The sequence below is a fragment of the Heterocephalus glaber genome, unplaced genomic scaffold (assembly GCF_053883595.1).
Source record: "Heterocephalus glaber isolate CG9 unplaced genomic scaffold, H.glaber_assembly_v1.0 deba00001497, whole genome shotgun sequence".
In the NCBI taxonomy this organism is placed as follows: Eukaryota; Metazoa; Chordata; class Mammalia; order Rodentia; family Bathyergidae; genus Heterocephalus; species Heterocephalus glaber.
Genome location: NW_028258320.1, coordinates 70593419 through 70616592, shown reverse-complemented (window position 1 = coordinate 70616592; position 23174 = coordinate 70593419). Strand labels below are relative to the sequence as shown.

The following is a 23174-nucleotide window of genomic DNA, read 5'->3' as shown; positions in this document are numbered from 1 at the left end:
CGCACTGGTTGAAAATGCATGTTCTGGGCCAGCCAGCCCCATGGAAGCTCCACTCTGCAGGTGGCCCAGGGCTCAGAATTGTCACTCACCGAGCTCTCCCCATGATCCCTGTGCACACTGCAGAATGAGAACTACTGTCTTAGAAATGAAATTTCTGGAGTGCACAGATGAGACCCTTCCTTCCTGCCCCCTGCTCCTGTCCTGTCTCTCCCTGCCACTGCCACAGGAAGCTGCTGCCCAGCCCTTGGGTAACTGGACCTGGGCCTGAGTGAGCCAGCCCTGGGCCTTTGAGCAGGATGGCTGCACAGAGCCCCTCTGAGCCAGGCACAATGATCGGTGTCACAGCCAGGAGACCTGGGCTCCGGCATGCTCAAGACCCTACACAAGCCACTTTCCCGGGCCTCCCCTTCCTCCTTTGTAGATGAGGGGTCTCAGGTCAGTTCCTCTCTATGACCAACTCTGCCTGGCACCCCTTAAAGGAATCACCTCCAGGGATCACAGCCCAGTGCCTTCTCCTGTGGCATCCAGGCTTCCCTACTAGAGCTTTTCCCTCCTCCCTGGAGCCCCGGGTTAAAGCACAGCCACAGAGCCTGCCAATCCCGAGGCAGCCAAGCACCTTGTGTGCTGAATGGAGAAGGGTGAGACTCCTCCTGAGTGAGAATGACTGGGTGAGGCAGTGTGGTGGTGCACGCTGTAATCTCAGCACTCTGGGAAGCTGAGGCAAGAGGCTGGCAAGCTTGAGCCCAGTGTGGGCAACTTAGCACCTTAGTGAGACAACTGTATCAAAATTTTTTAAATATATATATAAGAAAAGGGCTGCTGTGCTGCCGCCTGCCTCACAAGTGCAGGGTTGCAAGTTTGATCCCAGGTACCAAAAAAAGCAAAACAAAAAAAAAAAAAAAGAAAAAGAAAAGGCCTGGAGATATAGCTCAGTGTGAAAGCCTTGGTTCGGTCCCTGGTACCACATAAAATGACCCTGTGTGGAATGGCACCACTTCACACCCATGATGATGGCCACATATGTATAGTGCTGACGCTCCCTGCAGGAACCAGCAGTAGGGTTTTGTGGGGTGACCTGCACACTGGCCATCACTGTCCTCCTCCACCTCCACTGTGCACTCCAACCCGGAGCTGTGCCCACAGTGGGGCCGGCCCTGTTATCCTGTGTGCACTCGCCCGGTCTGTGCCTTCCAGCCCAGCAGCTGCAGCCAGGCTTGGCCATGGCACACAGCTTTCTCCAGCCCCCTGCCCTTGGGCACGATGCAGTCTTTCCCTGGTGGCGGGCAACATCTACCAACTAGCTGGCAGAACGCCCATGGAGGAAGGATGGCTGGGATGGGTCCCAGCCTTTTATCTACTAGGAGGCAGATTTCTCTGCTCTTGGCTCGTCTGAGCTGACCCTCCAGCCTCACGAAGAGATCCAGCCCCATGTACTCTCCACTGTCTCCCAATTGTCTGAGGACATTTTCTGCCAACTATATATAATTCTGGAGCACCTCAACTCAGACTTTCAGCTTCAGCCCTTTTGGTTTGTTTTCCAGAAGGTGTAGAAGAAAGACACCAGAAGGTGTAGAAGGAAGAACCTGAGTTGAAATAATCTCCAGATTAGAGATAGGACAAAACAGATTAGGCCCAATAACCCCTGGCCCTCAACAAAATTATACTATAAACCACTGAGGCTCAGATCTGTCCCTTCTTCTCTTACTAACCATTTCCTAGAAGACACCAGACCTGAGACAAGCTCAGGAGTGGCTGGGAGTCTAACATTGTCAGGGGCCTGCTTCTGGCCTTGGGAAGGTCAAAGGCCTGAACTGTGGATCTACGGATAGATGAAGCCCAAGCATGAGGTGGAAGGAAGGGAAGTGGCCCCAGAGCGGTCTTTCCAAATTCATTGCACACCCACTTTTCCATGTGTGAGAATCAGCCATGCCTGCTCTCCGGAGGCAGCTGGGTCATTTGGGATCACATGCGGTTTTAGCCCCATTGACATTGGGAATGGAGGTGGCCAGAGAAGTAGGCACCACCTCATGTGCCTTTTGATCTGGATGGAGATGTTCACTGAGATGTGGACTGGCCGAGGCTCAGATGGTCTCTCTGTGGCCTGCCAGACCCGGGCCAGTGTGGACGGGTTTTACATAGAGCTGTCTAAGGACAGGCGACTGCCGCTCAGCCTAGCTCGACACTGGCTTCTTTCAGGCTTAGGAGATCCCCTGTCTCTTTCTCCTCCGTCCTTTTGTTACAGCACGCGCAGTCTGTGGTTCCCTCATTCCTGAGAGCAAGCCCAACCAGAGCAGGGGCCCTGATGGAAGACTGACTCTAGTATAGTCCAGCTCTGGAACTTATTAGCATTGCGGACAACTTAATCTCTGCAAGCCACAGTTTACTCACCTTCAAAATGGACATAATTACATACCTAACTTAGGGAGCATGGTGTGTAATAAGCAAGACAAAACACACGTAAAACATTTCACACAGTCCCTGGCTCACTGTCAGCTCTTAAAGAATGTGAACTGAGATCATCGTTCTTATCCCTTCTCCTTCTTAGTTCTCCTCTGCCTCCTCTTCCTACATTAATCTTCCTCTGGATTGCAAGTTTCGGGAGTAAGAGTTTTTCTTTAATTTTGCTGTCTCTGTGGAAAGATGGAATAGGATGACAGGACGAAAGAAAGCCACACTGTGTCCACCTTCCTACCTGTCCCATCGTCCAGGCCTCTCCCACAGGGAACCCCAATATCCAGCCTCCACCTTGGACCATGGCCTCTCTGAGTGGACCCAGTGAATCACAGAGCGACTCATTCACCCCCCATAACCAGACAGTGGCAGCCTGGGCTCCCTGAGGGCTGAGGGTCTGATGAGCCAGCTTCACCCGGAAGGAAGTTCAAATTTGTTAGGTTTGGTTTCCCTCTAGCGCTGACATGTAGGAAGGGCACATATGCCACCTGCTGGCCATGAAAAGCATGATGCCTGGCCACTCAGGCTCCAACTAGAGCCAAGATTTGATTCGGGCCTGGGATGCAGGTTCTGCAGGGCCCTTCCCCTCCAGGTCCTGAGAAAGGATATGCCCCAGAGTCCCCTCTCCTGTCCTGGCCCGTCCTTCTCAGCTGAAATGCAAGAATTCAGGAAGAGCAGGCTGGCCCTAGCACACATACCCAAAGTGCCCATGGCAGGTGGTCCCTGTTCAAGCCCCCAGGCCCAGGATTCCCATACCTTTGAGACCTGAACGGCCCCTTTCAACAAAGCCCCCTATTCACCCCCTCCCACCCTGCCAAACCAAACACTTGTCCCTTGTCTGTTCCCTGTAGAAGCAGGGCTGGGGGACCATGAGGTAATCAACAGAGACAGTCTCAGAGAACTTCTATTGGTAATTTTCCAAACCTACAGTAAAACAGAAAGAACAACACAATGAATATCTTTTATCCAGATAGATAGAGGAACAGTTGATGATATTTTGCCACCTTTATGATCTCTCATTCTCTTGTATGTGTGTGTCTGTTATGTTATGCTTTATTTGCTGAATCACTTGCAAAAAGAGAGCAGATATCAAATTGCACTTCAGTATGCATCTCCCGAGAGTAAGCACATTTATACTGGGTGCAGTGGTGCATGCCTGTAATACCAGCTGCCCAGGGGGAGCTGAGGTAAGAGCATAGCAAGTTTGAACCAGTCTGGGGAACTTAGTGATGCCCTGTCTTAATATAAAAATGAGTGGGGATATAACTCAGAGGTGCAGTAACCCTATGTGCACTTTCCAAATACTCAGTACTGGAAAAAAAGAAACCAAGCACATTTTCCTATAGAGTTAAAATACCATTACCAACTCTCAAAAAATCAACATTAACACAGTAAGACTATCTAACAAAAGTTTATATTTACATCTCCCAATTGTCTCAGTAGTACCCTTTATAGCTTTTTTAAAAATCCAGGATCCAATCAAAGATTATGGATTAACCAAAGATTTTTGGTTATGTCTCTTAATAAAGTGTAGCCCTCCATCTTTTCTGTCTTTTATGACATATTTTTGTAGAGTCAGGCTAATTGCTTTGTGGCATGACCACAGCTTGGATCTCACAGTTTGGATCCATGGTGTGACTCACGAGTAGGTTTTTCTTTTTTGAGACAGAGTCTTGCTATGTAGTTCAGGCTGGCCTTGAACTCATTATGTAGCCCAGGTTGACCTCAAATTCATGACAATTCTCCTGCCTCCACCTCCCAAGTCCTGGGATTACAGACCTGCACCACCACACCCAGAACAAGTAGATTTAAAATATGCATTTTTTTTTTTTGTCAAGAGTGCTATTTGTCGATGTCCTGTGCTCAGTACATCATATCAGGTGTATTTTTCCTTTCTATTTTTCTTTCTAATTTGTCATCTGCCTACTTTCTTGAACTACTTAAGGAATCCACAATAAAACAGAAAGTCAAAACTCCCACTGAGGATAGAGAAGCAAACATATCAAAGGGTGTGATTTATGTGGGCACCAACAGGAAGATGCATTCCATAAAGCTCAGCTCTCTGCAGTCCTGACCTAAAGGAAAACCTGTCAAGTGATAGAGCTTTCACTTTCTCAATCAGAGGTCAGAAAGCTTTTTCTGGAAAGTGCCAGATAGTACATTTTTCAACTGCATTTTCTCTGTCACAGAGTGCTGTTGTAGCACAAAAGCAGCTATAAAAAATGTAAACAAACGAGCATGACTGTTTTCCAATAAAACTTTATTTATAAAAACACAACTGGGAGGCTTTGCCCTAGGGTCTTAATGTGCTGATCTTTGATGTAAATAAAAGAACACATTCCAGTTATTAGATAAGCAAAACTTTCTTTTCCTGCTAAGTGCTATGTGCTAAAAGGAACTCATTATTTATTTATTCAGAAAAAATTTTTGAGGGATGCCATGTGCTAAATACTGTGCTGAATACATGTTGGAAAATTCATCAGTGACGAAGCAGACCAGATGCCTGCCTTTCTGGAAGACAGGGTCTGATGTGAGAGACAGAGGACACGCAAATAAACGTAAAACGGTCTACTGTAATAAAGGACCGTGGAGGGAACAAGCAGGTGCAGAAAGAAAATAATGGCAGTTTGGGAATGTCATACTGATAGGGTATTTAGAAAAGGGCATCTTGAGAAGGCGACATTTAAACTGAGACCTAGTGAAAGTCACAGAAGAGGCTCAGGCAGAGGGAACAGTCAGTACAGACAGCCTGGGGAGAGGGGGAATTTGGCTCACACCATTTTGAAACCAGATGTGGCTGGAGCTGAGTAGGGAATGGTGGGAGAGAGAAGTATGGAAGGAGGCTTGCAGGTCACGGCAGGGGTTTGTATTCTACCCCAAGAACAATGGGAAGTCTCTGGAGAGATTTAAGTGTGCAACTCTTTCTGATCTCCAGGAGGGCTGTCACCCAAAGAAACCACTGAGAATTGAGCATAAATCCTAATCTTACCACAGCTGTGTGACATCTGAGTCTCCATTGTCTCCTCTTGAGCAAGGCCAAGAGGGTTGTAAAAGAACAGCGGGCACCAGTGCACAGTCGGGCAGAGTAGCACAACCACCATAACTGACGAGGACAGCAGTCCTAGGCAGCTTGTTCCCTGGTGTGGTGAGCGATTCCAATCTGGAAGATGCCCAGGGCTCTTCGATATGGATATGGGCCTCTCTGGCTCACAGCTGCTCAGCCCCTGCTTGACTCACCGCGCTCTGCTCTGTGTCACTTTGTTTTTCAGTTCTTCTTGAAGCTGTTGCCCCATGACCTGGACCCAGGTGCGTGTGCTGATCACCCCAGGGCTTCCCACCCACCACAGACTGGTTCTGGGGCAGAGGAAGGATCCAAACAGGGAAGTATCAGAGGGACCTTGGGGTTGAACTCGTTCAGAAATAGCACAGACCCTTCCGAGCATGGGCTTGGAAACGTGGCATTTGCTCAGCACTTTCCCTGACTTCCAGTGGCCTGTGACACCCCTCGTGGCCAGTCTCAGGACCACAGGAGGAAAACTGCTAATGTAGTTTAATTCCTTGATTTTACAGAGGCAGGGAGGAAGCCCCAAAGAGGAGCAGCATCTTGTTCCCATTGGTGGTTGAGATGTGATGAAGAGGGAAATCAAGGTGTGCCTGAGCAATGGCCAGCTCCTGGCAGGCTTGGTGTATGCACACACCCTCCACCCCTGGGAGACCTGGGAGATGTGGCCAGCAGCCCAGGGATGACTTGGGCCTGGTGTCAGCCCACTGTTGTTTCTGTCTGAGGCTCACGGTGTCCCCCATCCAATGGGGGTCCCAGGCTCTCTTAGCTGCTTGGATTCCCAGGAGGAAACTCCATCCACTGTTCCATTTAGCCAGAGGCTGAGATCCCCAAGGGTAGGGCCTTGGGCTGCTCACCCCAGAAGACCAGAGGCTGGCACAGGAGGCTCTGGTTATGTCTCTGCCATCATCGAGGATTTATGTGGAGCAAAGATAGTGGTGACTTGGCCAAGTGCAGCTGGAAGTCAATGCTCCCAGCAGCGAAACTCTGGATGGTAGAGACTCAGAGTGAATGAGGCCAGGGAATGGTGAGAGTATCCTGACTTAACCCGAATAATCCGAATAATAGGTTGTTACGTATTGAATGTTTTCTATATGTCAGACACTAGATGAAGTAAATGTGGTTGAACACAATCCCATTTAACTTTGAAACAGTGCCTTGGCATCTGTATCACTATGCCTGCTCTACAGATCAAGAAAAACCAGGGCAGAAGGACGTGGTCTTCCGAACCAGGTTTACCTAACTCCAAGTCCTGTTTGCCTTTTTATGAGCAGGGCTCAGGGAATGGAACAGAAGAAATACACAGAAGCATGGCATGTGTGTTTTTGAGAGAATCTGCATCTTTCTCCAAAGGGAACAAGAGTCTTCAATATTCTGTCAGCTTCCAGAAGGCCCAGATCCAGGGGCTGCCCTTGCTGATGACCTCAGCCCCTCTGCACGTGGCTCCAGATAGCCCCCGGCCAGGGGCTGCCAAGGCTACCTCTCCCTCAAGGACTCCTCGGGCCCTAGTGTCAGACACAGGCTGTGGGGCAACACAGGACCAGACAGGGGCAAGACTCAAGGGACCTTGCTGTTTTCCAGTGAAGCAGACCCATCCCTGGACTACAAGCAAACTTTGTAGGAATTCAGAAATATCTCTACCTCAAAACAGACCGCTGCCATCTTCCAGAAAGTTGGAAAATGTGTCTACAATGAGTTTATGACACCCTGGAACTGCTCAGTGAACAATTAGAACAACTGCAAGGCAGAGATCACAGAAAAGGGAGTGGATTCATTCCATGTGTCCATAAGGTTTATTGCTTTAATTCGATATATTGAAAATTGAAGGGTCATATCTGAATGGGCTGTTGGGCTCTGGGGAGGTAATGAGTTCCCCATCACCAGAGATATTTAAGTGCAGGTTGAAAAACAACATAGAAAGGAGGGAGTGGAGAGTCTTGGACTTAGCATCCTGAGAATCTAGGCTCTAAAGAAACCCTGCCAACAGCTTCTGAGAATTTGGTGAACAAATGAAGGGGCCCTGCAGCAGGCCTCCCCCTGACCCCCAGAGTCCATCTGGACCTGTTCTGTCAGCCCCTGGCTGTGGAGCAGGTGAGATGCAGTGGCTGGGCCTACCTGTGAAGGGCAGCTTAGGTTTTAAGAGCATCCGTGTCAGGTGCCTGATTTAATTGCACTCTAGGGTTGTGCTTTGATGGAATTTGCCAGATCCCTGCTGGCTTCAGACAACAGCACAACAAAGAGGCCTGAGCTCATGCACTCATGCCCACAGGCATACTGTTGCTTTCGTTGGTCTTGCTGGACACAGTGTGTGGCAGGGCCTGGCTAAAGCAGAAGGTGCCAGGTCCATGGTCCCCTGTGGATGATGCCAGGGGACGTGGCCATCAAATGGTGCAGACCCTGCCTGCCTCCCCAAAGCAAGTGACACACAGCCAACAGGCCTGCAGAAATGACTCTTCAAAGCTAGGTTGGCTCTGCCCAGCGCCATGGGCTGAGCCCATCCATCAACTGTCCCGCTCCCTGCCAGCAAGGCTCTTGGCTGGCCTTGCCCCGTCAGCCAGACTGGAAGTGTCAAATGCAGTCCGACAGGGCTGGGGCCTGGGGGGCCTCTCGGAGGAGCTGTCCATGCCACGGTGATGGATGACGCCAACTGGGATGACATTCTGGAGATTTTTATTCCGTTCCACACATCTGGCAAGCTCTTTAACTGGAGCAGCTTCGAAATCCCCATTGCAGGAACTCTGAGCATTTGTGGAGAGACCCTGAACATGGGCCACAGTGATCCTGGTCGGGGCACTGGGAGCATGTAGTAAAGAAAATTTCTCAATCCATGTAACTTCCTGAAAGCAAAAATCCATGGAGTTTCTGAAACACAAACCCATCAAAGGCTCCCAGCTCATAAAAAGGCAAACAGGATTTGGAGTTAGGTAAACCTGGTTTGGAAGACCACGTCCTTCTGCCCTGGTTTTTCTTGATTTGTAGAGCAGGCATAATGATACAGATGCCAAGGCACTGTTTCAAAGTTAAATGGGATTGTGTTCAACCACATTTACTTCATCTAGTGTCTGACATATAGAAAACATTCAATACCTAACAACCTACTATTCGGATTATTTGGGTTAAGTCAGGATACTCTCACCATTCTTCCCGATAATTTCTAGAAACAGACTCTGATAGACAAATCCATATGGATTTATTTTTTATCTAAAATGAAATGCTTCTGACAGCCACCCTTTCTTTCACAAAGCTCTTCCTTTTTGACAGCCCAGAGAAGGTCTCAAATAATCTGAATTTAAATAATCTGAATTGGAACCAGATGTCATGCCAGGCAGAAGCCCTTTCTACTCAGCAGAACATTTGAACAAGTTTGTAGATTCCTACAGAGCTCATCAGGAATTTTCTTCACTAAATACCTATGGGCCAAATCTCACCTAGCCTCTTTCCTAAATTCCCCATTGGCTCTAGCAGAATCCAGCACTATGGGCAGGGCTATGTGCCAGCCAATCAGAAAGCAGGGAGGCTTGGCCAGAGAGGGAAAATCCATCTGCAAACCAACAGCTGACTCATGCTGGGCATCATAGGGTAGAGAGAAGAATCCAGTAACCCTTGTTTTTAAAACACCAACTCTCCAGTAGCGGAAATGAATCAGATAGACCAAGCTAATTCCCAGAGAGAGGCACCATCTGAGACTCAGCCACCAACCTAAACTCTTCCCTACTCTGGGCCAGCGGGGAACACTCCTGTACCTAAAATGAGTACCCCACTTGCAACCTGATATTCATCAAGCCCTGGGCATCTGTTGCTATGTTGCATAATTACACTATCCCAAACTCTGTGACTCCAATCATTGCCCATGTGTTTGTATATTAATTCTTTGGATTAGCAACTTGGTTGGGTTCAGCTGAGCAGTTCTTCTGGTATGGACCAGGCTCTGCTGATCAGAGCTGGACTTCCATCTGTCTGCAGCCAGCTAGTGATTTGGCTGGACTCTCAATTTACTGATCTTTGCTAAGCTTTCTCATATGTCTGAGGCTCAGCTGGGACCACTGGGCCTGCTGCTGCCTCACATGCCCTCTTATGCCCTTGCAGAATAGGCCAAACTGTTCACACAGGGAGAGAGGGAAGCAGGGAGAGAAAGGAGGAAGTGAAGGGTGAAGAAGAATAGAAGGAGAAGGAGGAGGAAAAGAAGAGAGGAAAGAGGAAGGGGAGGGCAGAGGGAGGAAAGAAGACTTCCCAAACCCAGGCTTGGAGCTGGCACAGCATCACAAATGTGTTAGTCGCAGGCTGACCTAGACACAGCGGATGGGAAACTGAGCTGCAGAGTCACACCGGTGCAGGAAGGGATGGAGAAATGAGGTATCTTTGTCATCAGATTGGCTTAAGCCAAGCCAGAGTTTCCATACAGAATGTGTGGCTCCCAGACCTGGACTTGGCCCCATTTGGCTTCCCTATTTCTTCACCACCTTTTACTCTTTCTCTTGGGCTGGCTTTCTTCCTTCAACCAACTCAGACTGGAGATTCTTTGGAGGACAACGCCACATCTCATTCTTACTTGTGTAACTGTGTAACTCTCCTCTGTCTCCAATATTTCTGGCACCTGCTAGCATACTTGGCCCATTGTAAATGCACAATACAAATTCTTACATAGACAGTGGAATTGAGTGCCAATGTAATGGGAAAAAACAAACAAAATCAGCTTTAAGTGTGGAGGTGGAGCAATCCTCCCAGGTGACACCCTGAAGCCACCCCAACGTAAAGGACCTAGGTGTCATTTGTGCATGGCCCTCCACAGCCGGACGGCTTCTGCCCTGGGAATCTGAGGCCACTGAGCCCTTGCTGGGTTTCATCACTTCAGCCAAGGTTTCTGGACACTAGTGGATAGGGAGGGCTTACTGTCTTGCTTAGCAGGAATACGATTCCAAGCCTTCAGCTTGTGTTAGGCAGCTTTCTCATGGCCGGGACACAATATCTGACACTTACAACTTAAAGGAGGAGAGGTCTAATTTGGTTCATAGTTTCTGAGGTTTCAGACCATGGTTAGCTGGCTCCAAGGCAGAAACCGCATGGTGGAAGAGTGTGGCAGAGCACAGCTCCTTAGTCCACGGTGGCTGAGAAAGCAGAGCAGAGGATCAGTGCCAGGGAGGAATGCGCTGAGGGACCATGTATAGTACCCCAGACCTTGTAAGTAAAGATTCAAGTCTAAATCCTCCAACAGACATTTCTTCCATCTCCCATCACCTGGAAAAGTCACACTGTCCCTTCTATGTGAGAATCTATGTCCCTCCATTTCCAAATATCTTGGGGGTGGGGTTCTTAAAGATATAGTCAAGATTAAAGAGTCTGACCCCCACCCATGGGAGTGATAGGAGAAATTATAGGGGCAAACTGAAGGGCTCTCATCTGTAATCACCTGTTGGAAAAACAAAAATAAATTTTCCAAAGAAAGCAAGGAGGAGAGAAATGATGCGGTCATCTCATTGTCTCTTCCAAATGTCAGTTTGAAATCTTTCGTGTCAAACTCAGAATGACATTTTTTCTAACTTTCTCACTCTCTTTCTCTGCTTTATTGTGGTAGATGGAAGGAAACTTTATTTGCTCCAGGAAGACAATGGCCTTATCTTCAACCTAGATCCTCATCCTTGGAAAGGTGGCCTCCTCTGGGAGCATTTTCATAGTGAGGAAAAGCAGCTCGGGAGAAATAATGAGCAAGCAAAGGGAGTCTTGACTTGACACTGTGATAAATGAGGTGCACTCTTGCCGAGGAACCAGAGTTGGTGTATTCAAAAAAGAAATAAAAAGATAGTTCCATTTTAATGGGAAATATAAAACAGCCATTGTGCAAAAGTTGATTTTTCAAAAGCCAAAGAGATAAAGACTGTAACAGAATGACTGAGGGATGAGTAAGATAATGTGGTTGATAATCAGACTTAGGTAGAGTGCAGGCCTCCACCCATCAGCTGGCTCTGTAGGAGCCCTTTTCAAGTCTGCTCTCTGCATTCCCGCCCTGACTCATTATCATATGCATCTCTGGACAGCTTCCTTCCAGCTTCAACTTGCCAATGTGCTGCAGTCTCATCTGCTGGAAAGAACAAAATTAGCCTAACTTTCTTCAAATCCCAAACTTCTCTCCACAGGCCATGGAGCTACCAGCATCTTCCCAGGCCCCAGATGACAAAGAGCTTGAACCCAGTCTTACACTTACGTGTTTTTCCCAAGTCAAGTCTAGAATGAGGTTTACAATTGTGGTCAACTCCAAATGCTGCCTTCTCTTTTAGTAGGCAAGACCCATGAACTTTCTCAAGGTGTACTTAGGTGAGTTCTCATTAGTAGGCTGGATATTCAGTAAGTATGGTTGGACACTCTGTCCCAAGGTAAGTCTAAGTATAGCCAAGGCAGTGGAAGCTGACAGTGGAAGCACTTGAGCATTGACATTGTACTAGTGAAATTTAGTGGCTATATGCTGGTCAACTATGCTAGTCTAGATCCTGCTATGTATTATACATGTGACCTTGGGCAAGTTACTTAACCTCTTTCTACCTCAGGTTCCTCAGCTTAAAGTAGAGCAGATAATGTATTTCCTAGATTTTTAGGAGGATGAAATGAAATGGTACATGGAAATATTTAACAGAGGGCCTGGTACATAGAAAAGGCTCAATAAATACAACTCAACTTGGGAGTAGGTTGATGCCATGACCAAAAGGAAAGTAACAGGTTTCTTTCACCTCATTAAACTAAGATGTTTAATAAAGTCTTATCAAGAAATAGCATTCACGGAACTTTCCACTGAAGTACTCAAGTGCCACATGACCGGACTCTGGAAGACCCCATGTAGAACTTTGAGATCTGCTGGGCCTCAGTCCTCTTCCTCTTGTACAAAGATGCAAAAACCAAGGCACCTAGAATGTAATGGCTTTTCCAAGGTCACCAAGGTCACTGTCAGTGGAATGTTAGGACTTGACTTCTCCCCACTGAATCAGGTGCTCCTGACCCTGCCAAATGCCAACATTGCCTTGTTAGATCATAGTATCCTCTAAATGAAAAGTGACCCGGCCTGACCTTTTCTGTCCATCCCTATCAGTGTGAAGAGCTGTAAAGACATGTGATCCCTCCTCAAGGACTTTGAAGTCTTGGAGAAAAGGTGTTCAGCTAAATAAATTACTGTCTTATTTGAGGATAAGGGTTTCTTCTATTCTGTTCCCATCCCCACAGATTGGACTCCTGACTTCTACGATTACAGCTACGAGGAAAATATCCAGGACGAAAACACCAATACTTCACTGGCCTACTCTGAGAACCCTGACTGGTATTATGCAGATGATGGTGTGTACCAGATCTGCTCACAGGAGGGCAGTGTGCTCAGGGGAGTTTATGTGTGGCTATATACAAGGGCTTCTCTCTCCTCTCCTCTCTGGCCAGCACCAAAAAATAGATACTGAAAACTTTGTTTCAGTGAGAAACCTATACCATGAGAACTGAGAGGGTTTTGGAGCCCACATACCCCACCCTCAAATGACAGATGAAGTGATGCCAAAAAAGGATCTGGCTTGGCCACGGTCTTGCAGCAAGTTTATGCCTCATCATCCAGGTCCCCCTGACACTGCGAGTGGTAGTCATGTTCAAAGTCATTTCCATAGCTTTGGTCTCAGATTAGGATCTCATTATGCAGAAGAATCTAAGTAGGCATTGAGCACTGGGCTGTAGCATTTACAAGTTTGCATTTGAGACTTTCCTTCCCTTTCATCTTTGCTGTGTTTCTCTTTCTCTTTTCACTCTTCAAGAACTTTTCACAATTGTTAGGGTGTGTGTGTGTTGTGTGCACTCACACACATGAGCTTCTACCATATGTGTCTTTGTGTTGTGGCTTCTTAACCAGAGCAGTGGAACAGAAAAGAAAATAAGATGCTGGGTCCAAGCAAAACCATGCGCCTAATCCAGGAGAAGGCATGGAAAGCACTCGGCAGCTGGAATAAAAGCCGTGTAACTGCACGAAGTGGCCAGGAAAGCAGGGCCAAGATACAGGGCATCAGGGGAACATCAGAAGGGACCATCAAAACAAGAGCCAGGCCCAGGGATCCTAGTCCCTGAACCAAAGAACAATGTGTGTGAACAGAAGGATAAAGAATTCCCCAAGGGAAGATCCATTCAGACAACCATGAAAAGCCAAAGGCACAGATGAAATATGACAAAACCTAACTGAACAAGTAGTTGAAGAAGGATGAAGGCCACTGGGTCATTTCCTCCTCAGCGTCAATTCTTCTGTCACCCTCTTGCCTTTGGTCTTCTCTCCTGATGTTCAGAAAGCTTGTGTTTCATTAGCGGTGGGTTTTTTCCCCCACTCCTGACCTCCGCCCCTGGGCACTGGAAGTAGGGGAGGTCTGGGGCTTGTGAAATGCCTTCAGGATCAGAGACAGACCCATGCACTCCCAGCGAGATGGGAGGAGAAAAACACTCATGAGGGGAATGAGGAGTTTCTCAATGAGAAAGGCCCCATCCAAAGCCAGACTGAGGGAACACAGTAGCAATTCCTCCTTGCCTCTCCTCTTACCCACTTGAGTCCCTCTCTCTGGCCTTGCAGCCTCAGTTCTCCTTGCTTTTTAAGGATGACATTTGTTTCCCCCTTTGCTCAATCACTGGGGCTCCAGTCATTGGGAGCAGGAGAGTGAAATCAGATGAGAAGTGAGGGTTTCTCATGAGCTGCCCCTTCTCGCCCTTGACTTGTGCCTGTGTGTCTTAGATCCGTGCCAGTCCAACCCCTGTGAACATGGTGGGAACTGTGTCATCAGCGGGGACACCTTCAGGTGCAGCTGTCAGCCCCCCTTCTCTGGGAACAGGTGTCAGAATGGTGAGTGCATCTTCCCCAGATTCACTCCTCTCTTGGTTTAAACAAGAAGCCATTCCCGCTCCAAGCCCAGGTGGTAAGGAAGGGCCCAGGGAACCCACGGAATGGATGATTACTGCACTTGGGCCATGCCTAATGGATTCCTTTGCGGGTCACAGGCACCACTTCACTGCATCCTCTTCCCACAGGTGAAAAGATTGAGGCTAATAGGGAAGAGAGCTAGAGTACAAGCAAGATGTACTGTATTCCAAACTCAGGGCTTTGCTTTTTGAATGGTTAGACTGACTGCAACGGAGAGATATAGTCCGCAAATGGGCCAGTGGGCAGGTTGTCAGGCCACATAAAACTCAAACCAGAGACAGAGAACCCAGAAAAGGCAGGCGTTTGCTCGTGACCACACAGCTAGTTAGGAGTTGAGTAGAAATACAGCCCTGGCACCTGACTGCTGTCCCAATGTTCTTTTAACACACCAGCCTGGAGGTGTCTGCCTCTGGTAAGCTCTTTGGGCAACATGAGGCCATGGCACATAGCATTGGGAATAGAGCGCCTATGGGTGATTGTGTCCCTAGGGAGAACCCAGATCTTGTCCAGTTTAGCAAGCATCTAACTGGGGAGGGGGTAGTGAGTAGGTTATTACAACTACACACAGCTTTGCAGTTGACTTCTTTTCTTCTTTGTCCTCCTGAAAAATTCCTTCTGTTTTCAAAATTTATATCCCTTCAATAAATGTTTCTGGATGACAATATTGGGTGTAAGTGCAGCATTTGGGTTCATCCCGCCCCTTCTCAAAAGAATGATAAACTATAGAAATAAGTCAGTTACAAAATGGAGAGATTAAAATTGCACCTTTGTTTGTTAAGGCATAAAAATTTAACCAGGTTTGTATTAAGATGGAGAAATACAGACTATGAACAGCAGAAGGGACTCGGGAAGCAATCACCTGCTATCCCGGGATGAGAGACGCCTCCTCCTTGGTCAGCATGGTGTTTCAGAACCATGGACAAGGCCCGGGGCTAGGTCAGCCACACCCAACACAAACATTGGGCTGTACGGGTGTCTAAGTAAAGTGTGCTTCAAATACTGTCTTGTACTTTCCCTTGTACTTCTGTATGGATCTCCTACAGTGGAAACCAGGTGCAGGAACAACCCATGTGGCCAAGGCGAATGTCTCATCACCCAGAGTCCTCCCTACTACCACTGTGCCTGCAAACATCCTTACACAGGTCCAGACTGTTCCAGAGGTAAGTGGGGAGACTCCTTTTCTGCTGGGCTCTCTCTGCCCTTGCTTGTGCCTGGAGTTGCTGCATCTTACAGTGTGGAAGTCCAGATGTATCTGAAGTCTTCATGGCATCCAAGATGGTCCTTTTAACTAGGATTTTTATGAATCTATCATTCTCAGAGAGCCCAATGGGAAGTGACTGACCTCTGTACCTTCTCATTCAAAAAAGAATCACCTTGAAACTCACTTCCTCCAGGAAGTAGGTGCTGATATATTCCTGAGATGGGCCAAGCTTGGGAATTAGTATATATTGATTGAGTCACTGCTGTGAATCAGGCACTGTCCTAGAACATTCATATTCTCTCTCACATCCTCCCAAAAGCTGCAAGGAAGAGTTTTACAGTTACAGAAACTGAAACTCATAGAGGATAACTAAGTTGCTTAAGGCTGAACAGCTAAAAAGGGCCAGAGCCAAGTTCCAACCTGACGCAGACCTACCCCCAAATTCCTTCTATGCCTCTTGTTATTTCTTACCGAGTGGCCCATTTATGCACACTTTTTTTGGCATGGCCTCCATGTTTATTGCTTCATCCATGTTTGCTCATCCTCTCAAGGTTCATGTGTACATTTCCTAGAGTCTCAGTGGGTCTGTCTTTCCATTTGGTGACCCATCTTTCGTGAAAGGGTGACACCAGAAAAATGCCACCAACATCTCCTCGTCGCCTCAGGTGGATATTTTGCCTCCTGATGAGCCGTCCTGGTCCCACTTCCTGTGTTCACAGTGCTTCCGGTGTGCCGGCCAAATCCCTGCCAGAATGGTGGCCTCTGCTCCCGCCATAGGCGGAGATCCAAGTTCAGCTGTACCTGTTCTGAGCAGTTCAAGGGAAGATTCTGCGAAATAGGTACGGTCTCCAGCAGCATTGTTTCAGAAATCCGTGGCCAAGTGAGGCATTCAAAATCCTTTTCTGCTTGGGTTTTGTTGTAAAAATGTGGTTTAAGTCAAGCTACCCAGGCTCTTATTATATTGGTTCATCCTTCCATCCTTAGGGTATAGGGTGCATCTGGCTCCAGGTAAAGAAAGCAATAATCGGGTATGCAGTGCAGGCCAAACAAATACACTTGAGCTTATCTGGGCCTCAAGCTACCCTCCGGTAGTTCTTTTGTAAGCCAAAATTAAGAAATTAAATTCCCAGCTACCTTCTCAGCTAGTATATTTCACATTTTCAAGCTGGGTTGAATCTAGAATATCCTTGAAATTAGTGATGAAACTTCAAGGTGATAAATATCCAGGACCAGTGTTATTGACCATTGCTATACCCGCCAGCCTTCCTGGGAACAGTGTAAGGTTGCTCCCAGTTCTCACACTTCCGCTGCTCTCTCTGAGGCTCTGATGACTGCTATGTCGGTGATGGCTACTCTTACCGGGGCAGAGTGAGCAGGACAGTCAACCAGCACACGTGTCTGCACTGGAACTCCCACCTCCTCATGCAGGAGAATTACAACATGTTCATGGAGGATGCCGAGGGCCATGGGATCGGGGAGCACAACTTCTGCAGGTAAAAGTTACCTTCTCTATGCTCAGTCTTGGTGGCTTCATTTTGAAACAGATCATTGAGACTCATTAGCCATCTGTTAAGGAAACTACCCCACTCAGGACAAGTGAGGTCACACTGCTGAAACAAACAGTCTCTAGATTTCAATGGCTTAAAGGAATCACAGTTTCTTAATAATGCTGCCATGTGTGTTATGTGGGCTGAGGCCAGTGATGATAGGAGATTCACCTCCACATAATTTTTCAAATACCCAGGAAGACAGGAAGAGAATGAAAAATTAGAAAATGGAGCATTAAAAAAAAACCTCAATTTATAACTGACACATTATCTCCCAATTGACATTTCACTGGTCAGAAGTCATCCCTTGGCCCCACATAACTTTAGGGGAGAAATAAAGAGGAGTAAATGATGAACGCGGTCTCCACCACAGGATGCTCAAGTTCTCCTGAGTAGGGGTAATGCCAAGACCACCCTGGGAATGACTAGAGTTCCCCCTTCCCCTTCAGCTGCCTTCATACCACTCCACTTGAGTAGTCGGTGCTGGACTCAGCAGGCTTCTCCCACTGCCTAACCAAGGCCAAGGGTTTAGGTGATTTTTATACAAGCAAAGAGGATCCTTTGCATGGCTTTAAGCTGTCTCTACAAATAAGAGGTGTCTCCTTGCATGAGTGTGAGTTACCTTCAGCCTGCACAGTCCTTCAGCTCCTCCCTCCATGGAGCTGTCTCCATGGATGCTTCCTTGGCAACTTTCCTCAGAGGATTACAGACCTGGAATTCAGGGGTTCAGGCAGAAGAGCCCATTGTGGTTTTGTGGTTATTTTATTTCTCTGACAAAGAGTCTTCACTGGGGATCTCATTTCCTTTCCTGTGACTAATTTGATGTGTCCTGTGGGTCCAGACCAAGGCCTGTGAACTACTTCCTGGTCCTTGGGACTCTCCTCTAGCAGTTAAGATTTTGACAAATAAACGGACCAGCCTCATAGGCCATGGTTTGCTAAGCCGCTGGAGGATTGGCATGGAGAAGAGTCCCAGGGGAAGCCCAAGGGGGTGGCAGCCTGTCACCCAACGGTCCTTCGATGAGGTTGTGTTCACCAATTCTCTAAGCCTCCTTATGTTTTACTTTTCACTTTAGAAACCCAGATGGGGACCAAAAGCCCTGGTGCTTTATTAAAGCTAACAGTGAGATGGTGAAATGGGAGTACTGTGATGTCTCCGCTTGCTCAGCTCTAGGTAAGCTGGCGGATGTCCCCAGGACCCTGGGGGAGGTGATATTCCATAGACAGAGCTTGCTGGCTCCCCAGCCTTCCCACCCCGTTCTCCCTCCAAGCCTGCTTTTGCAGCTCTCATCTCAGCGCCAGTTTACTTACTCACCAACCTCTGCCACACGCAGGAGGATGCACGCGATGCCTTTGGCTGCTCAGGCCAGGTAGTCCAACTACAAACTCTTCTCCTAACTCCAGGCCAGTGTGTTCAACAGCGATGTATGGACCATTTGCCGTGCTTGGCACTAGCCCAGACCTCTGTGTACAGTGGTGATCAAACATTGGCTGGGCCCCCATGGCCTCTCTGGGTGCAACTGGCCTGGATTCCATCCTCACAGCCTTCCTGCCAGTCTTCCTGGCCCACTTCGGTGCCCACATTCAGAGCAATGTGTCCTCCTACTGTGACCAAGGGGGTTCCCTCCCTGACAAGTGCCTTTGTATTATGGTTGCCTCTGTTTGTAACACTCCATTCCATATCTGCTCTTGTCCATTTCCAACCGTTGTTAGGGAACAAAGCCAAGCGTCCGCTCCTCTGAGAAGTCCTCTTTGGTTTCCATGTTATTTCTCTCTCCTTACAAGCCCAAGGAAGGGAGCAAGGCAACACTCACACCACTTGCTCTCTCCTCTGTATCCCAGTAACCTCTGCAAATGCTCAGCTGCCCTCTTCCACTGCATCTGGGATCCTCCCTCTGCACTGATACAGCCTCCCAAATATTGTGTGTGTCCATGAACAAGTAGCTAGGTGATGGATCTGTGTATTCACATGCATGCACACACACAGATACACTTTGAAATAAAGAGGAAAAGCAGCATCTTCACTGTTAGTTCAAAGACTTGCTTTATATTAATAAAGATTTCCAACAAACATCACTGTGCAGCAACAACATGCCCACCCTGTGCACACCGGTGCAGGCTCTCAGCGCTGGCCATTTGCTCAGCTGCTGGACTCCGAGTCTTATCTTGGGCTAGGTTCTTCCAAGAGACTAGACGGAGGCTCAGCTGGGTGACCTGTCTTCTTGTGTCCCGCAGACACTGCCAACCCAGAGCAGAGGCCCGTGGACTCTCCGATCCAGCATTTGGGGTTTGACTCCTGCGGGAGGACGGAGGTTGCAGAGAGAAAGATCAAGAGGATCTACGGAGGCTTTAAGAGCACAGTGGGCAAGCACCCGTGGCAGGCATCGCTGCAGACCTCGGTGCCTTTGGCCACCTCCATACCCCAAGGCCACTTCTGCGGTGGTGCACTGATCCACCCCTGCTGGGTGCTCACTGCTGCCCACTGTACTGAGTGAGTGCCCACTAGGTGACTCCAATGCAGCCTGGTGGCCTCCCCTTCCCACTAACCCTGGCAGCATTAGGGCCAAATGCTCCAGAGGCCAAAATGTGACTTCAAAAGACCAGAGAGAAAATAGCCCTCATATCTACACTGCCTAGCATGGGCAGTGCAAGTGTTATATGACATTTAATCCTCAAAATGAGCTCCAGGAAAACAAGCCGAGGGAAGGCAGGGATTTTTATCTGTTTCACTCACTGTAGTATCCCCAGCGCCTTCAGCAGGTCTTTGTACATAGCAAATGTTCAGTTAGAATCTATGGAGAGGAAGGGGATATTTTTCCCTTTTCATTAACAAGGCCCTGGGTCTTAGAAAGGCTTAGCACCGTCCCTAAAGCCATGTGAAAGGAAAGCAAGCGAATGGGAACCACACTCACACTGACCTGCCCTGAGCAGATAAAATAACCTGCTGCACTGTCTGATGTTGTTACCAGTGAGCCTTCGGGGTTCAGTGTCCTCGCCCAGGCCTCCTGTGCACCTTAGAGAAGCAAGCAACTTCCGGGGGCTGAGGGATCCCCACCTCCTCTGAGTTCCCTAGGTTCACGGTCAGAGCTGGTTCCATGAAGCCCAGAGTTTGGAGGTGGCTCTGACAGTCTTTCCATCCACCCTGTTATTAAATTACCTCCGCTGGGCTTCTACGAGGCACTCGAGGAGAAAGTCAGGCGTGCAGACCCGGCACCTGCCAAGAATCTCAGCAGATGCTCTCAGGACCTTGATGGCTGTCCTTTGCCAAGGCCCAGGGAAAAGAGGAGGTCTCGAAGGAAAACTGGGATACAAACAACCGTTCGTACCTGGAGTCTGCTTCTGTTTATTTGGAACCCACAGCAGGGTTCTGTGAAGGAGAAAAGACTAGGAATGAGGGTGCTGAGGCTGCAGAAGGCCGGAGTCAAAGACCACACAGCCCACCAGGAGCAGAGTGAGGGCTTGGGTCTTGCCTCTTACTGTCCAGCACAATTAATTTCCCAACAATTTTACTTTCCCCCCACAGCATAAAGACCAAACATTTAAAAGTTGTGCTAGGGGACCAGGACCTGAAGAAGACAGAATTCCATGAGCAGACCTTCAGAGTGGAGAAGATAATCAAGTACAACCACTATAACGAAAGAGATGAGATTCCACACAACGACATTGGCAAGTCCCCTCTCTCATGGCCCTCCTGTGTGTCTCCCCTGGGTGGATTTCTCTGCTGATGGGAAGCTGAGGTTTGGTTCCAGAATGTTCTCATAATCATTTTGGTCCCTTGGGGACCCTGTAATGTGGAGAATTTATTCCAAGAGTATGTGTCTGTGTTGTGGAAAAATGAACACACCCTTAAACTGAAGAGAAGGGATGCTAGGATGCTAGGAGCATTGCATTGGGAATCCCAGGTCCCCTGCCTCCTAGTTAGGAGTCGGGTAACCCCACTGAGCCTCTCTTAGGGGACACTGTTGCACAGCGCTAAGCTGCCTGATGTCAACATGGACACACCTGGCACTGGCACAGGGTGCTCTGGTTCAGAGGCAATGACATTCTTAAGCTACTGGCTGCTCAGTTCTGCACCCTATCTCCCCCTCACAGGACCCCCCACCCCACCCGCTCTTCCCTCTCTAACAACCGGCTTTTTTCTGGTACCGGGGATCGAACTCGGGATTTTGTGCTTGCAAGGCAGGTGGCCGAACCAGTGAGCTAAATCCTGGGCCCCAACAACCTGCTTTTTAAAATGGACTAGAAATGATTTTAAACACATTTATTTTTCCTAGTATCACTCTCAGCCTGTGTTTCTCCTCTCAAGTGGAAGTTTAAAAAATAAAATGACCAAGGAAGAAGCTTTTCAGGCATGGAGGGTGGAGTTTCCCTACCACCACCTTCCAATGCAAGCTGAAAGCTGATGCTCCCCTGCCAAAGAGTTGAGGTCACATCCATTTCTTCCCCTCTCTCCGCCTAGCTTTGCTCAAGTTAAAGCCAGTGGATGGGCACTGTGCTCTGGAATCCAAATACGTGAAGACGGTTTGTTTGCCCGATGATTCCTTTCCCTCGGGGACTGAGTGCCACATCTCTGGCTGGGGTGTGACAGAAACAGGTGAGTCGGTCCCTGCATCTCTCCTGACTCAGGGGAGCTACATCAACCAGAGAAAAAAGGGCCAACCCCAACTGCCCTTCTAACTTGAAATAAGTTTAAAATGGACTATCAAAAGAAAGAACCTGCTTCATCATCAAGCTCCAGGTAAATCTTACCATCGGCAGGGAATGTTCCCTCCTGATCTCCCCTGGCTCCATATCAGTCCCTGGCCTCTGCTCCCAGATACTCACTCTTCTCAAGCATTGATCCTGTACCCACCGAGACCCTCTCCTTCCTGAGGTGGACTGCAAGGAAGGCAGACTGGAAAGAGCTGGACTTCAGTACCAGACACACTTGCAGTACATCCTCGGCTTTGTTGCTTGCGCAACTCGCTTTTAATTTCTCAATAATTACTGCCAAGATTTGGAATCATGACCAGGGCAAGATTATATCCTCAAATACAAAGACATTCAGAGGGGTATTTCAAGGGTTTCCCAAATATTCACACTGCATTTGTTGTCTCTCCCAATCTTGTCCCTAATGATGGGAAGCACTTTAGGTCTCTATTTCTAAAGAAAGTGAAATGTAATATACCAAAGTGTCAGAGGCTTTAAGGGAAAGAGATTTGGGGCCAGTTGGAATTAAGGCCAACCAGAAAACTCTTTTTGCAGCAGTTCATTCCAGCCCATCCAAACTTTTCGTCCTCTCTTCTACTCAGTGTGGTCTAGACAGCATGGTGATGTCTTAGTTGAGAATCTTACAGGGCCTCGGGTTAAAACAATTTTGTTTTTCACAAATAGTCCTCTAAGACAGTAGGTTTAAAGTCAATGACATATTTTGACTGATTTCATTATCTTGGGTGGGGATGTCTTCTCTTAGAAGCAGACAATTTAATGCACTAGGAAACTTCATTCAGTCATTCAGAATCTACTTATGCCAGCCATTCCACTGATATTAGAAACTTTTAAAGATGGCAGACATCACCCGTGCCCTTTTGGACCTCATGGTGTAATTAGGAGCCAGAAGAGGAAATAAACAGTTGTGTTCCACTGTGCTCAGAGGAGCCGCACAGGCATGATGAAGGCTGAAGGAGAGGGGTCCCCAGGGCTGGAAGACAGGCTTCTTCTGCTCGTCTCCTGGGAAATGCCTTCCTTCCTGAGCTGAGGGATGGTGGCCTTCTCCTCACACCATTAGTGTCCGGTGGGGTATTAGCGTCTGGTGGGGTGGGTCACACCCTGGTCCCCACAGTGGTGACTCTTTTCTGTCCACAGGGGAAGGGTCCCGACAGCTTCTGGATGCCAAAGTCAAGCTGATTGCCAGCACTTTATGCAACTCCCGAAGACTCTATGACCAAACGATTGATGATAGTATGATTTGTGCAGGAAACCTTCAGAAACCTGGGCAAGACACCTGCCAGGTCAGATG

At 48.1% G+C, this 23174-nt stretch overlaps 1 protein-coding gene across 2 annotated transcripts in view; it reads left to right on the top strand.

The window, feature by feature from the left end:
- Nucleotides 1-23174, top strand: part of Habp2 (hyaluronan binding protein 2) — a 33832-nt gene that overhangs the window by 8165 nt on the left and 2493 nt on the right. For both annotated transcript variants that reach the window (XM_087185287.1, XM_004838891.4), the window contains 11 exons: nucleotides 5721-5757; nucleotides 12719-12829; nucleotides 14244-14351; nucleotides 15473-15589; nucleotides 16350-16469; nucleotides 16952-17123; nucleotides 18253-18350; nucleotides 19412-19667; nucleotides 20700-20842; nucleotides 21636-21770; nucleotides 23021-23166. In XM_087185287.1, coding sequence (XP_087041413.1) covers nucleotides 5721-5757; nucleotides 12719-12829; nucleotides 14244-14351; nucleotides 15473-15589; nucleotides 16350-16469; nucleotides 16952-17123; nucleotides 18253-18350; nucleotides 19412-19667; nucleotides 20700-20842; nucleotides 21636-21770; nucleotides 23021-23166 — 1443 coding nt within the window. The remainder of the gene's footprint in view (nucleotides 1-5720; nucleotides 5758-12718; nucleotides 12830-14243; nucleotides 14352-15472; nucleotides 15590-16349; nucleotides 16470-16951; nucleotides 17124-18252; nucleotides 18351-19411; nucleotides 19668-20699; nucleotides 20843-21635; nucleotides 21771-23020; nucleotides 23167-23174) is intronic.